This window comes from Rhamphochromis longiceps, linkage group LG23, assembly GCF_057381845.1.
Source record: "Rhamphochromis longiceps isolate RC_006_pf linkage group LG23, R_longiceps_female_GT1.1, whole genome shotgun sequence".
In the NCBI taxonomy this organism is placed as follows: domain Eukaryota; kingdom Metazoa; phylum Chordata; class Actinopteri; order Cichliformes; family Cichlidae; genus Rhamphochromis; species Rhamphochromis longiceps.
Genome location: NC_140578.1, coordinates 4,226,779 through 4,241,663, shown reverse-complemented (window position 1 = coordinate 4,241,663; position 14,885 = coordinate 4,226,779). Strand labels below are relative to the sequence as shown.

Here is a 14,885-nt window from a genome sequence, read left to right as displayed (position 1 = left end):
TGCACAGCAGCGTATGTCAGCATGCACTGCACAATGCGGTACGTATACATTTTGCTGTTAGTAACCAGGATGTTTATTGATACTGTTGACTCATGTTTTACATCACTTTTTCAAAAATTCAAAATCATCGTTGCACGCCCTGAAAATGAAATGAAAAAAATGAAGATTTATTTTATAATCCGTGGTTTCTCCAGATGATGTAACGGCTCAAAATCCTTGTTTAAAGATCTTTCGTTTGTTTAATTTTTTTTAAACTTTTTATTTCTATTAAAGAGCCCGTTTACCAAATTATCACAAGCCTCAGAAAAACAAATATCAAGAGTACCAAAATGTCTGATCTCCAGCTGAGATTACATTATTATTACATTATACCTCATTAGCCTTTTTCAAACTGGAAAATTCTTTCCAAACATGTTAAATGTAGCACAATCACATTTGCAAAAAAAAGTTGAGACACAGTGTAAAATGTAAACATTTAAATAAAGGTGCAACGTAAACATGTCAAATGTTGGAAATGAGAAATGCTGTTGTTGTCATCTCAATGGTCTTGTCTGCTCCTCTTGTTGTATTTTTCATTTCATAAAACACTAAATGCTTCCAGACAGATCTGGACTGCACACAGGCTGCCTGTGCTGTGGATAGAGGCAAAACAAACCATTAAACCAGACTAATTAACAGACTAGCTCATCGTGCTAAAAAAAAAGCTCAACATGTGATCAGTAATAACACATCTCTGATATTGTCTGGAAACTATATGTAATGAAAAGGGATGAGCAGTCTGTCCTTTCACACTTACAAAGGAATTATAATTCTGACCTTGCACCTGAGTATAATATGCTTGAAACTTAACAGAAGAGATACCTGAGCCTATATTTCTCTATAACAACTCGAACTATAGTCCTGAAATACAGTGGTGTTGTGGTGTCTTTGCTCCTGAGCTCTGGTAACTCAAAACTAATAAAGCATCTTGAAAAACTAGGAACCTTTGGGAAATTGTCTTTTAGCAAGATTTAATGGCTCTGTTGCTCCTTTCCATCGGCTCAGAGTGGTCAGGTTAGCTCCTGCTGGGTTCCTTTGTTTATAGGTAATGGGACTGAAAAGGAAAGGTAAAGTGTGCTCTCTCTCTCTATCTATCTATCTATCTATCTATCTATCTATCTATCTATCTATCTATCTATCTATCTATCTATCTATCTATCTATCTATCTATCTATCTATCTATCTATCTATCTATCTATCTATCTATCTATCTATCTATCTATCTATCTATCTATCTATCTATCTATCTATCTCAGTGTGCATATGCATTATCATGGATCAGATGAGCTGGCTTTTAGTCCGCCGTGTGTCTGTTTTTCCAGCGCCGTCAGCTCCATTCCATTTGTATCGATTTAGGCTTGACGTCTCCTATTCCTCCCTCGATTCTGATGATGCCCCTCGCTGTCCTTCCTTCTCCTTTTGTTTCTCAAAACTCAATTAACTGCCAGCCTGCCTTTGGTTTTCTTTTCAAGTCTATTTTCCTCCGTGTGTGTGCCTGTGTTTCATAGGTGTGATTGACTTCCTGGTGAGCCACCACCCTGTTGCTCAGATCCTGAGAGATCATGTGATCTTCAAGATAGTCCCCATGCTAAATCCCGACGGAGTCTACCTGGGCAATTACAGGTACACAAATGTGCATGTTTTAATTCTTAATTTTAAACCGTCCCTACACTAAGTAGAACTCACACATTACATGGTTTTGTATCACACTCTGTGGGGTTATATCCTCTTAACTCCACCTTTAGAGAGCTTAATGAATTCATATAGCTCACAGCAGTGCATTTGTTAGAAGATAGTATTTGGCTGTAGGGCTGTTCTCTTTGCCTGTCTCTCTGTCCATCCTCTCCTCCACTCTGTCTTTAACACTGCTGCTGCAGCTCTGTGGGCATCCTCCTCTCCTCTGTTTTCCTCTCCTCTCATTCCCTTCTTCATAATTGCCTTTTACTTAATAGGCTCAGCCCTCAGAATACTAATGCTCACCAAGATATGCAACACACTCCCACTGTGTTTGTGAACGCCATCTAGTGGTGGTGCCTTGCCCCTGTCCCCAAAATACATGTGCAGGGATTCTTTAGTTGCTTCCCACAGTGACAATCTCAGTAATACCATTCAGTGCGACTGGTGATGGTTCAGGCTATTGTCATTGGCTTGTTTTTGCACTGAGTGGTGATAACCAGCATATTGACAGTAGGTGAATAGTTATAGTCCTCATCCGTGGACACAGACACACAGAACGCATACACAGAAACCACACAGCTACCTCAGCAGGACACAGTGGAGAGCAGACTGAAATGGATACATGCAGAGCAAATAATCAATTGCAGTTAACCTGGGATGAGTATTTTGTTCATGGCTGGCTGCGTTGCTCAGTTGCCCTGCAGTATCAGTAACTCCTGTGTCATTATCACTGGCTTTAGCAAATGTCAAAGATCGACATGTCACAAAGCACAGCAGATTAGGGCGCATATTTAGATGTAAGCATCCCATTATGGCAATTTGACACTCCTGGTAACACTATAAGGTTGGGCGCCACAGCAGCCTAATGTTTGGGGCACGTGCCACATCATCCGTGGTTCAGCTGCCGGTCAGCCGGACTTTGATTACAAGTTCAGGCACTTCCCTCATTCCCAGTCTGCTTCTAATGCGTCTACTGTTTCTTACCAATAATGCATCATGTGTATTTGTTGCAAGGATTTTTTTCCTCTCTTCAAACACTTGCCGAGCTGAATCGAGTAAGAATTTGTGGCCTACATTTTTCTGTCCTGAATCAATCTCAGTTTACTATGTAGGGCATCATATTTAGCAGCTGCCCTTTTATTAGAGGATTTGAATTTCGAGTGTGCAATAAATGCTAGTATACTCGTAGTAGAAAGATAGCCATCGTGACGCCACCCACTGGTTACAGAGCCCTCAAGCTGAGCGTTGGTGTTTTGCAACCATACAGTGAAACCGAGGACACCACAAGCTGATTGGCTAATGAATTGTGACTGATAAATAGTTAGTTAGAGAATGCACTTTACGATCCTCCTTTATAACTTTAATAGTTTTATTCAGTAAAAAGTGAAAAAGCCCTTAAAGTCATCAGAAATGTATTTACTGAGGTCACAGAGGCAAGGAGTCGAGGGCTGTTTTGTGTACAGTCAAAACCTATTTGCAAACAGTGAAGTCGCCCCCTGCTGTCCATTAAAAAGAATGCATGTTTACACATTTTACAATTTACACTGATGCTGCTTCCATCTTTTATTCCGTGTTTGTATATTTGGAGCTTTTTACAAAGAAACCAAAGTGCTGAAAAAAAGAAAAAAGATGACAATTTACAAACCTGATATCCTGAATGTTTTAAAGAAATTACTCAGTCATTTAAGTAAGGAAGTGATTTCAGGCACAGGGATGCTTTTTTTTTTTATATCATTTTTATAACGCGGCAGTCTCAGCATGTGATACTAAAACCATCTTTTAATTAGTGAAGAACTGTATAAAAAAGACAAGAGGTCACTTTTAAACTTAAGCTTTGAGCAAGTGCAACTTTGCACCGTTTGTGGCCACAAGGTGCCTTTAGTCATTTGTAAGGCAAACCGCATTTGATTTTCCATTATCTGTGTGTGTGTGTGTGTGTGTGTGTGTGTGTGTGTGTGTGTGCGTGTGCGTGCACGCGCATGCTTGTGTGTACAGGTGTTCTCTGATGGGCTTCGACCTGAATCGACACTGGCAGGATCCCTCTCCGTGGGCCCACCCCACACTGCACGCTGTGAAACAACTCATAGTGCAGATGAACCAAGACCCGGTGAGTGTGTTCTCACACACACACACATGCACGCGAACAGACACAGTCCTCTGTTATGTGCTCAACATTCCTTCTCCACAGTAGCGTCTACTGAGCCCAAGAACAGTTTTCTTTCTCCCTGCTTGGTTCAGCATGTTTCTCCAGTCTGTGTTTAGGGTGTGTGCGCTGGGGAGCATGAGGAGGCCAGTCAGCACCTCTAGAATGTCAGCTAGGCTCTCCTGGCCATTCAAAACATATTACTGAAGCAAGACTGTGTGCTTTCAGTCTTTAAATCTACTGTAACTTTTTCCTTCTCTACTTTGAGACTTTCAGTTGGAGGAACGCTACACAGGGAGGCTAGGGATTTTTCATCTTTGTTCCTGATGTTAATTATAAGCAGAGCGGCAGGTTGGTGGGATTACTGAAGGTCAGCGTGTGTCCTGGGAATACTCTGCCCTTTTGTACACTCCTCTAATCCTGATAAGAGAGGGAGCAGGCTGGGGCGGGATGCAGGGCAGGCCAGAGATGGGGTGAGGCGCGGGGCTGGCATCGGGCAGATTAACCTTTTCCCTCGACGCTGACACGCTGATCGATAGACTCTGTCATGGCAGGGTGATCCACTCATGCCTGTCATTCACACACACTCACACACATACTCACACATACTCGCCTGAGCAAACAGACACAGAATGTACACAAACAAACAGCCACAAAACTGCAGCACTGCTTAGAAACATGGATGAGTGAATGTAATGTGTTTTCATCCTGAAACGCGCGTTCTTATTCTCTGTCAGATGCATTTCGTTTTTAAAAAGATACTATACCGAGTCTTTTTCAGCACATTTGCACACATTCATTCTCAAGCAGATACAATTAATGGAAGATTGTTTTACAATAAAATATGCTAATTGTAGCAGTACTGCTGGGTAAATGAAGAGCCCAGTCGATATCACAGAATTAGACCATATGTTTCCCGAGTCCACTCCTGCGGGTCAGAAGACTTGAATTCCTTCTCCTTTTCTATTGATAACCATCCACCAGCACTTGTCGTGCTGTAGCCCCCTTCTCCCCGATGATTGCCTTCAGTCTTGCAGAGTTAATTTGGAAGCTTGGGCAACCTCTCCTGTTCTGTCTCTCTTTCGCCACAGCCAGTTAATCAGACACACTACTCATGTCTGGGGCTCCCAGATGCCAGTTTCGATGCCAACTCTGCAGCCAGGAGGCCCTGTGCTGCTGCCCTCCATTCATGCTCATCTCACTCAGCGGGCATAGAGTCTAATGAGGCTACCATGGTTGGAGGGCTCTGCTGGAGGACTCCATTAACAGGAGAGCAGCAGCAGCCACAGCAGAACAGTTGGGCTAAGCTAGCATACTGTATGTGGTCCATTTACTAGCTGGTAACTCTGCGTGGTTATTTGTTTAAAATACAAAAGCTAGAATAAGCTTGAAGACCTGGGAATCTGGATTATTCATAACACTACCAAACAATTAAGCATTGATAACACTTAAACCATATTAAGGAAGCAGTTGAGAGACTGTTGAATTAATCAGTGACTGTTTGAGCCGCCGCTAAAGGAGCAATCGCTAAAATATAACTGATTGCCCCTCTTAACATTACACAATCTTTGCTTGCTGTAAAGTATAAATTAAACATAAATATCCTGACCCACGCTCGCCCGTTCTGTAGAATATTCATCATCGTATAGCTTTAAAATATCCAACTGGCACATTAGGCACTGCAGTACAGTTCCCCCAAATTCAGCACGTCAGTCAAACAGGTGGGTGGCAGCTTTCAGGGACTGCAGAGTCACAGCAAGTAAACTAAAAACAGTTTGAACAGCAGCCCCGGTTTGCCATTTTAATGTCGCTGCTTCATGTTAGCTGTCTAAAAAGGTGTTAAGAGTGCAGGTTTTCATAATGATGCCTTCACAGGGCAATTGCAGTAATGTTAACAGTGTCTGCTGGCTACAGATGACCTTTTAAATGGTAACGAGTTTTCCAACTCATAACAACAAACTCCAACATCAAAATTCAAAGAACTTAGGTTTGCTGGAATTGCAGCTTCAACTTTTGACATGACATGAGAACATATAGTGAGCCCTATGAAAAAGAAGTATTCCATTACCATAGGACTTGAGGTAAGGTGCAACCAAGCGCTGCTAATGCTCTTGATTAAGTGATCAGCAGAGAGTGTAAGCACCGCGATAAAACCAGGAGTTTTAGCAGTTTGCAGGTCTGGAGTATTCAAGTGTGTGTTAACATAAACCCAGGACTAGACATCACAGTAAAGCTATATCAGACTCTACAGGCTTCAGGCTTCAGTTAGCATGTTAAATGTTAAGTTTTAATGTTTAGAAAGATTGCCAGGAAAAAGCTCTTAAAAAACAACAACAAAAAAAAACCATGTGCAGCTTAGCTTTAGAAAGTTGCATCTGAACAAATCACAAGAACTCCTTCGTATGGACCTGACCAAACTGTAGATATTTGGAGATAATGCACAGCGATTAAGAGCAAAAAGCAAACACAGCATGTCAGCACGAACACCTAATACCAGCTGTCAAGCACGGTGGTGGAGGAATGGTGGACCCAGGCATCTTAAAGACATAGAGTCAGCCGTGAACACCTCTCTATACCAAAATATTCAAGTCAAATGTGCATCTGGCATTCAGTGTCAGATGTATGCTGCCATGCAATATGAAAAAGTTCCCAAACACAGCAGCAGATCTACAACAGAATGGCTAAAAAAGCAACTAATGAAAGTGTTGCAACGGTGCAGTCAAACCCAGGCCCAAACGAAATACTGTGACACGATGACTTACTTACAGAACTTACAGAAAAAAATTCCCTAAGATTTTTTTTTAGACAGACTTTTTTCTCTTTTTTTCTTTTGAAATGGCAGCAGATACATGTAAGTCGACTTTTGTTTTGTTTTTTCTGTGTGTACATCTCTGTTTGCATTTTGCCTAATTTGGGTGGTTTGCTAATACAGCTCTAACATCATGTAGATAATTTGTTGACCTCTTCTTATATTCAAAAGTCCAATATGTGTCTCAAACCTGGATTTCAAGATCAAATCCAGATATGCCAGCGGCAATAAGTCACCACTTCAGGGCGTAGTTTATCATAAGCAGTTTATGCATTTAAATGAGCATCATGACATAAAAAGTAACGATTAGCCAATAAATGTTGCGATGGAAGATCGAAATGTCGTGTAACAAGTTAACAGTTCTATCTCATCTCAGGTTGAAGTTGCTGTGAGCCATTATGAACATAAATCTGACCCCAAGGCCGTGTCACCACGACTTCTTTACTTCTTTAAACACCCACATTTCTATGCATAAGGCATCATAATTCAAAGTCACAAAGGAGCCTACCAGCATTCAGCTTCAAACTCCATCTACCGTTCTTGAGACGCATACCTTAGTCACTCCAAAGTGATTCCCAGTCATTGTGAATGCAGCAACACTCGCTTTCTGTTGGTAAAATAACTTCCTTGTTCTGTTCAGGCAATGACTTCAATAACTGTAAGGAGCTTTCCAGACAAGTGCCATTTAAAATCAAAGCTTGTAGCAGAAGCAATCTACACTGCATTACCACTGATGGCTGAAAACTTTTATTTGACTAATATTTATGGAGAAATTCAACACTTTTCGGAGCGCACCCGTGTTTATGCAGAATCTGACCTAAACAAGAACTGATGTTTTGAAAATCAGAGACTTAGGTCCCATCAACCAGCTCACAGTTTCTGGTAACTGTTTTTATTGATCTATAAATGCAGAAAAACTGAACAGCAACAGTTTGGCGGGAGGGAAATAAATTAATTGCACCCAAAGAAATAGTGCCCGCATAAAAATGATGATTAAATATTCCTCCTGTGGAGGAAACTAAATCAAAGTGTACAGGTGTTTGCAGATATAGCGAAGCAGTGAATGTTTCATTTTAAAATAATCTATTCATCAAACATAAACAAATACACTGTTTACCCCAGTTTGTAATTCCTCAGCATTTAAAAAACAACTAATGGTTGTCAGCCGATTTTTTCTGTATGATCTCCAGGAGATGTGTGTTTACTGACATCATTTTTACTATGCTCCAGTCACAGAAAACAGTGCTTGGAGACAGCAGCACCAACACAATTTGAAGCTGCTTCGAAGACGGGGACCAGGTCTGCGATTGCTCGCAGTCACTTATCACTTAAAGACAATTACAGTAGCATGCAGTAAAAGATTCAATTCATTCAATTTTATTTATATAGCGCCAAATCACAACAACAGTTGCCTCAGGGTGCTTTATATTGTACAGTAGATCGTACAACAATAGATACAGAGAAAAACCCAACAATCATATGACCCCTTATGAGCAAGCACTTTGGCGACAGTGGGAAGGAAAAACTCCCTTTTAACAGGAAGAAACCTCCAGCAGAACCAGGCTCAGGAAGGGGCGGGGCCATCTGCTGCAAACATTTGGGGATGGAGTCTGCTATCACTTTGCAATTAAATGGGATCAAGTTGACAATTTTTATGCATTTTTTTTGCAATACTCCAGTGATGAACTTTTGTCAAGAACAGAAATATCTTCCCAAAATACAGGCAGAGTTGCTGAAGGATGGCAATTTAGCTGCAAAATGACATGCATACTCACCAACCTCGGCTTCATATAGGAATATAAGGAGAGCTGACTTCCCTATTGCAAAAACACACATTACACACGACTGACTCAAATTAACTGTTATAAACGAGATGGTTATTATTTGAAAACGTTCACTAATCTGTCTGAGAGTGACTGCAGACAGTCCCAGTCAGACCACAGTTATTTGGAGACAGGTTGCCTTGCACCAGGCGACTTGTGCAATCGCATAACGAGTAATGTGGTTGCCTCCATGTTAAGGGTGTTGCACGGTCAACCTCTGGGCGACCGGTTGTTTACTGCAGCTGTTAGCAACAGGTATTAGCAACCACTGATTTTTCGTTGTTTCAAGGAGGTTGCTGTTTAATTTTCGCTCTAGTGTGACTGAGCCATTTGTGACCAAGAAATGTAGGCAACATCTCGACCCTGCACGTGACTAATGTTACTCTGTATATTATATCAAACAGTGTAAGAGTGTGAACTATATTCAAGATTTGAGGTATTTTTCCAGCGCTATTTGCGTGCTCAATTGGCTTAAGTAGATAAAATGTAACCTTTCTGTAAGGAGCCAGTTGCTTGTTGATATTAGAAGCTAGCGTTGCACACTGAGGCTCTATTCACACATTGGCAATAAAAATGTGACACATTATTTTCAGTTAATTTGTTGACAGGTGATTAATTAGAAACCAATCTCTCTCTCCATTGTAGAGGATTGTAATAAGATAGTTTAGCTTTCTGCCCAAAGGTTCTCAAAGGCTTTGCTCAGTTTTTTTTTTTTTTTTTTGGTTTGGTTGTTGTTTTTTTTGTTTTTTTAGTTCAGTATTGATTTAAATTACTGCCTGAGATTTTAAATGTCACTACTGATCACACTGAGAATCAGACACCTGCACTTCTTTGGCGCACTTTACATGATTGAATCAAAATAAGTCTCACCAGATTCCTGAAGTAAAATCAAAGGGATGAGGTCTCACAAGCTGGATGTACCTGACTGGTTGTTACTGGGGTAAAACTCAAACCTTACATCAGTAAATTTAAGCCAACAATAAACGTCGATCATAATCACTCCAAAAAGTGCACGTCGTCCTTCACTGTCATCACCGCTGTGCTCTTGTTTATGCTGCTTTGCTAATTTCAAACTGTCTCGCTGGGCATAATGATGGAGTTTCACACAGTGCAGTGGAGACAGTGTGGATCTTTTGTGTGCTCGCCGTGTCTTTGGGAAGTGCCCTTTATTGTAGCACAGGGAATATTGTTGCCAATTAATCAGTCAAAGACTCCCATTTGTTTTAGGAGTTTGTGTGGTTAATATTTCTAAGGTAGCAGGAAAGAGGTCCCTACTTAGACGCGGAGAGTGTACTCAATTGCCTGTTTTATTTTCCATCCATCCATCCATTTTCTTCCGCTTATCCGGGGCCGGGTCGTGGGGGCAGCAGCCCAAGCAGAGAAGCCCAGACCTCCCTCCCCCCAGCCACCTATCCAGCTTATCCGGGGGAACACCAAGGCGTTCCCAGGCCAGCCGAGAGATGTAATCTCTCCAGCGTTTCCTGGGTCTGCCCCGGGGCCTCCTCCCGGTTGGACATGCCCAGAAAACGTCGCCCAGGAGGCACCCAGGAGGCATCCTTGTCAGATGCTCGAACCACCTCAACTGGCTCCTTTCGATGTGGAGGAGCAGCGGCTCTACTCTGAGCTCCTCCCGAATGGCCGAACTTCTCACCCTATCTCTAAGGGAGAGGCCAGCCACCCTTCAGAGGAAACCCATTTCCACCGCCTGTATTTGTGATCTCGTTATTTCGGTCACTACCCACAGCTTGTAACCATAGGTGAGGGTAGGGGTGTAGATCGACCAGTAGACCGGTACAGCGTCCACATTACTGCAGCTGCAGCCCCAATCCGTCTGTTGATCTCTCGCTCCCTTCTCCCATCACTCGTGAACAAGACCCCGAGATACTTAAACTCCTCCACTTGGGGCAGGGTCTCGTCCCTGACCCGGAGTGGGCACTCCACCCTTTACCTACTCTGGGCAAAGGGTGGAGTGAGACCTGTTTTATTTTTATTTTTTCAAAGTTCACTTGGCATCAGCTTGAAACGTGCGTACATAGGTGGAGGACTGTAGTGTGGTGGGGTGCCAGGAGCCTCGGGTTCACCCTCTGGTGATAAAATTTGCATCGCTCAAACACAAGCAAACCCTCGCATACTCGTGGGTGCAGAATGTGTAGGACCACATTAAGATGCTCATTTTGTATTCTTATAATAGTGTAAGGGTTTGTTCCTATTAAAGCCACAGGAGCAGATGATGAGCTGGTGATACATCACTGCTTCCAGTCGTAATTGTTCATATGCATCTGTGCGTGTGTGTTTTGTGTTTTTTGACGTAGTAAATGTAATCGAGTAAAGCCCATGTGCGAATGAGACCTAAGCATTTGCTTATAAGCTGCTTGTAAACTTTCCCTCCATCCATCTCAAGGCATATTTGCTCAGACTGTTTCAGAAAATTCCATCATTTACCATCTGCAGCTGAACATTGGTCAGCAGGGAAAATGGCTGAAAGAGTCAGTGATGCAAGGAGCTATAATCTGTTCCCAAGCTACCCTGTTGTTTGTTTTGAAAATAGAGAAATGGAGAGGGAGGGGGGGGAAGAGAAGAGACCAAAGAAACAAATGGACCCATATCCTTCCTAAAGCGTTGCTTTTCCAGCTCATTTATCAAAAGCAGGAGAAGAATTCTTTTTGATTGGCTGATTACCAGAAGCACTGGCCGATGTATCCCCACCAATCTGACGTTGCCATTTTGGATAATTTGTTAAGGATGACAAAGAGGTCATTGTTGCTTTGGCTTATTTTTGACCTTTTTAATATTAGAAAATTAATTTTCTCCCCGAAACAAACGTATTAGGTCCTGTCACAGCATCCAGATTGATTTTGCACCTTGAAATCCTCCCTAATGCCCTACTTCTTCTACACTGACTGCTCCACACTCTCTTTTTCCACATCTGTCTCTTTTGTTCAACGGTCAGAATCGCCTTATGTGTGAAGTTAGCGACCTGTGTGTGCGGTTTGCACATCTATTTGTCTTTTTCTTCGCCTCTCTGTCTTCTCCCTCCCCTCTCTCTGTGTGTGTTAAAACGTCCTCTGGTGTCAGCCAACCATTTCTGATCCATTTCTGAGATTTACGGCCAATTTTTCCCCATCATCCCTGCGTCGTTTCTATTCCTCCAACATCCCACTCTTTATTCTCCCTCCGTTGGAAGCTGAATTGTCTGCTTTTCACAGGAAGATACAGATGAAGCTCTCATACTCTGGCGATTTTTATGCGATTTTTCGCAACTTAGTTCAAAGGATTTTACCTTATCTTAATTTTTAACATAATATTTCAGATTATTTTTTCTGCGGCTCCCCTCTTGCTCTCTTTTCTTATCACATTTTCCTCTCTGTACCTATTACGCTCCTTCGCTTCCCCTTCCTGTGCTTTCCTGGCAAGCCCTCCCAACAGATGTGACAGCTTATGTGACACTAAAAGGGCTGAAGCAGAGAGCTGCCTGTGCCCGTTCAGCCTGATTACAAGTCACCTCTGTGTTCATAAACAGACAAATACCACCATCAATTTGAGAGCATGATGCAGACTGAGAGGGCGAAGGAGAGAGGAGAAAATCAGATAGATGGAGACAGACGGTGGCAGAGTTTTGTGTCATTTACTCTCATCCATGAAGCAGGTCATGCCATCTGCCATGTTCTGTCACTTCTACATCATTAGTGGGTCACTAACCATGTGCCCCTGTGACCTGAATCAGCTCCTCTAACTAATGAAATAAGGGTTAGACTTTTACACTGTTTAAGTGTCATTATGTTAATTCCTTTCATGCGGGAAACTTTCCCCGGCAAGAATATTTAACGCTAACTTGGTTCCATAATAGAACAGTGCCTTCTTCATAGAAAATATGCTGTTAGGAATTGATTTTGCCACCTGACTTGGGTTTGGAAGTGACCATTTTCTGGAAAGACCTATCAAGTAAACTGGTTTATTCGATAAGGTCCTGTGTTGGAATCCAGGATCTAGCTGACCCCGTGTCTGCGTGGTTTCTCTCTCGTTCACAGTTGAAAGACATGTAGTTTGTGGGGTTAGGTTAGCTGATGATTCGACATCGCCCATAGGTCTGAATGGTTGTCTGTGTTAACCCTGTGGCAGACTGACCATCTTTCCAGACTTCCCTCGCTTGGATAAGCGGAAAAGAATGGATGGGTGGACGTATCCAGATATATGTAAGCACAGGAGGCCTCTACATTTTGAAGAAGTATGCAATACACCGCAAACAGAGACTGCTGGTGATTGTTTCCTATAGTGGTTTTTTGAAACATCTCTCATTGGTTTGTGGACCCCATTTTACATAAAACAGACGCAGCCAATAGGTGTTTCTAGATGACACCTAGCAGAAAGTTAGCAGTCTGGTCAGAATCCAACTAACAATCAAAGTATCCAAGCTCCTGATAAATCCGCGGTTTGTTTAAATCTCTGAAGATGGAAATTAGGCTTCAGTCACAGAGGCCTAGAGGTTGGTTGTTGACCCCCTAGCAACCTCCAGGAAAAATGTATATTCCTAGACCATTTGAGGAAAGGTTGCTGGAGGCTGCTGGCTGTCATTGAGTGAAATTGGTGGCAAAGAAGATGCTGCATCACAGATCTCCTCGTGATTGCTAGCAGATTACAGCGGCTGTCTGTAGCCTGCATGGAGGATGCCGACTTGTCAACACTTGCAAACTTCCTTACAAGTGGTGGTGAAAATGCCGCACAAGTCAGAACCAGAGACGTGATGCCTTCAAACTGAGCTGTGGCTTTTGAAAAAAGCTGGTTGCAGCGCTAAGACTCAACTTTTACTTTGAAAGCAAATCATCTGTTTCTGCTCAGAGAGCGATTAGCATCTTCCATCCAAACTACAGGCAACTCGGCAATCTGTTATCAACAAGACCAATCTCAAAGAGGTTTTCAGTGCTGTGCTACATACTCGTTTGTGACCAATTTCTCACAGCGACAACTACTAGCAACTTGCTAACGGTTTGGCTAGAACAAAATCTTTTTTTGCACCATTTTATTTAAGGTATTTATTTCACTCGCTGGGCCCACGTCCTCATTTGAGGCTTGACAGGGTTTTAGTAGGTAAAGGTGAATGGCTTGGACATGAACTGTGGTTTGGGGAAGGCCTCGAAGGGGACTGGCAGCGGCTCCCGGGCCTGGCAGATCCCCATGTACTAAGTAGAAGTGAAGACGTTAAAGAATTGAAAATGGGAGGGAGGAAACGAGAACAAACAGCTTGTAGAACTGGGGGAACATATATAGATGAGAACCGGGAGGAGCGTGTTTGGAGGCGTGGTCCTGCTCCTGAAATTCAGATACTTTATCTCCAGTTGCTTGCATCACGCTTACTTGTGCTGTATAGTTTAACAGGAGGAGTGGCTTCTGTTGGAGCCAGACTCAGGTCTCTTCTTTAGCTTTATTTTTCCGCCCCTGAGCTCACGTTTAAAGTCCCTTCATTGTTTTTGAATGAATCAGCTGTGAACTTGTCAAAGGGGCTAGCAACGTCCCTTTCTTTGTAACTGCCAGTGCTTCATATACTGCCATATTGCAGACAGAAAAATGCACAACAGTCCTCCCACAGGTGTTATACTGGATAATTAATGTGGGATAAAATGCATTATGCTAGTAGACTTAACTTTTTTTCTCCTGAACAAGCAGCAGTTCCCCTTCTCCCCAAAAGGTATGCTGCTGATGCCAAGAGCTTTATTCAGGAGCTTGTAATCCTGCTTCAATCAGCTCCTTTTTCCTTTCCGTGTAAAGATAAGCCCAGCATTTACGGCCCTCATCGCACCCCCGCACCCTGCTCTAATTAATATGCAGCAGATAAGTACTTGTCTGACAAAATTCATTCATTTGACCTTCTAGGTTTTACACTAAACTGTTTTCCGCCACTGCAAGTTCACCGCAAGTTGAGAGTTCCCTGGAGTTTCTGCGGCTTTTGTTTCTCTCTGAGAGGTTTCATTTGGACACTCGCTCACTCTCTGTTTCTCTCTCTCGCACTCTCAAATTGTCTTCTGACTTTTTTTCAGTAGTCTCTGTTTCTTAATTGCCCCTAATTGCTTAATTACAATTTCAAATGAACAATTTTGGAGGTCAGAGCGGGTTGTTAATTGAAGCATCAATCACACTGGTGGGGCCTTCAGAACCGTCTCAGTTTGATTGGCAGGGCATTAGCTGAACATTGTATTAAGCATGGACATGACATTGTGGGGGTGCCATGGCTGTTACTGCCTCTTTTTTAGTGTCCTTCACAATATAGTGCGAAGGAGACCTTTGTAGCATGTGGCAACCATGTGGGTTTAGATTAGAGCATTGAAATGATAGAACTGAAGGTGATAGATCAATAGACAAGATAACTAACTCCCCCTGCTAACTAACAAACAGAAAGACA

At 42.5% G+C, this 14,885-nt stretch overlaps 1 protein-coding gene across 3 annotated transcripts in view; it reads left to right on the top strand.

Annotated features, from left to right (window-relative positions):
* The window catches only part of agbl4 (AGBL carboxypeptidase 4), a 357,025-nt gene that overhangs the window by 318,878 nt on the left and 23,262 nt on the right, over positions 1-14,885 (top strand). For all 3 annotated transcript variants that reach the window (XM_085398442.1, XM_085398440.1, XM_085398439.1), the window contains 2 exons: positions 1,548-1,662; positions 3,712-3,823. In XM_085398442.1, the coding sequence (XP_085254568.1) occupies positions 1,548-1,662; positions 3,712-3,823 (227 nt within the window). The remainder of the gene's footprint in view (positions 1-1,547; positions 1,663-3,711; positions 3,824-14,885) is intronic.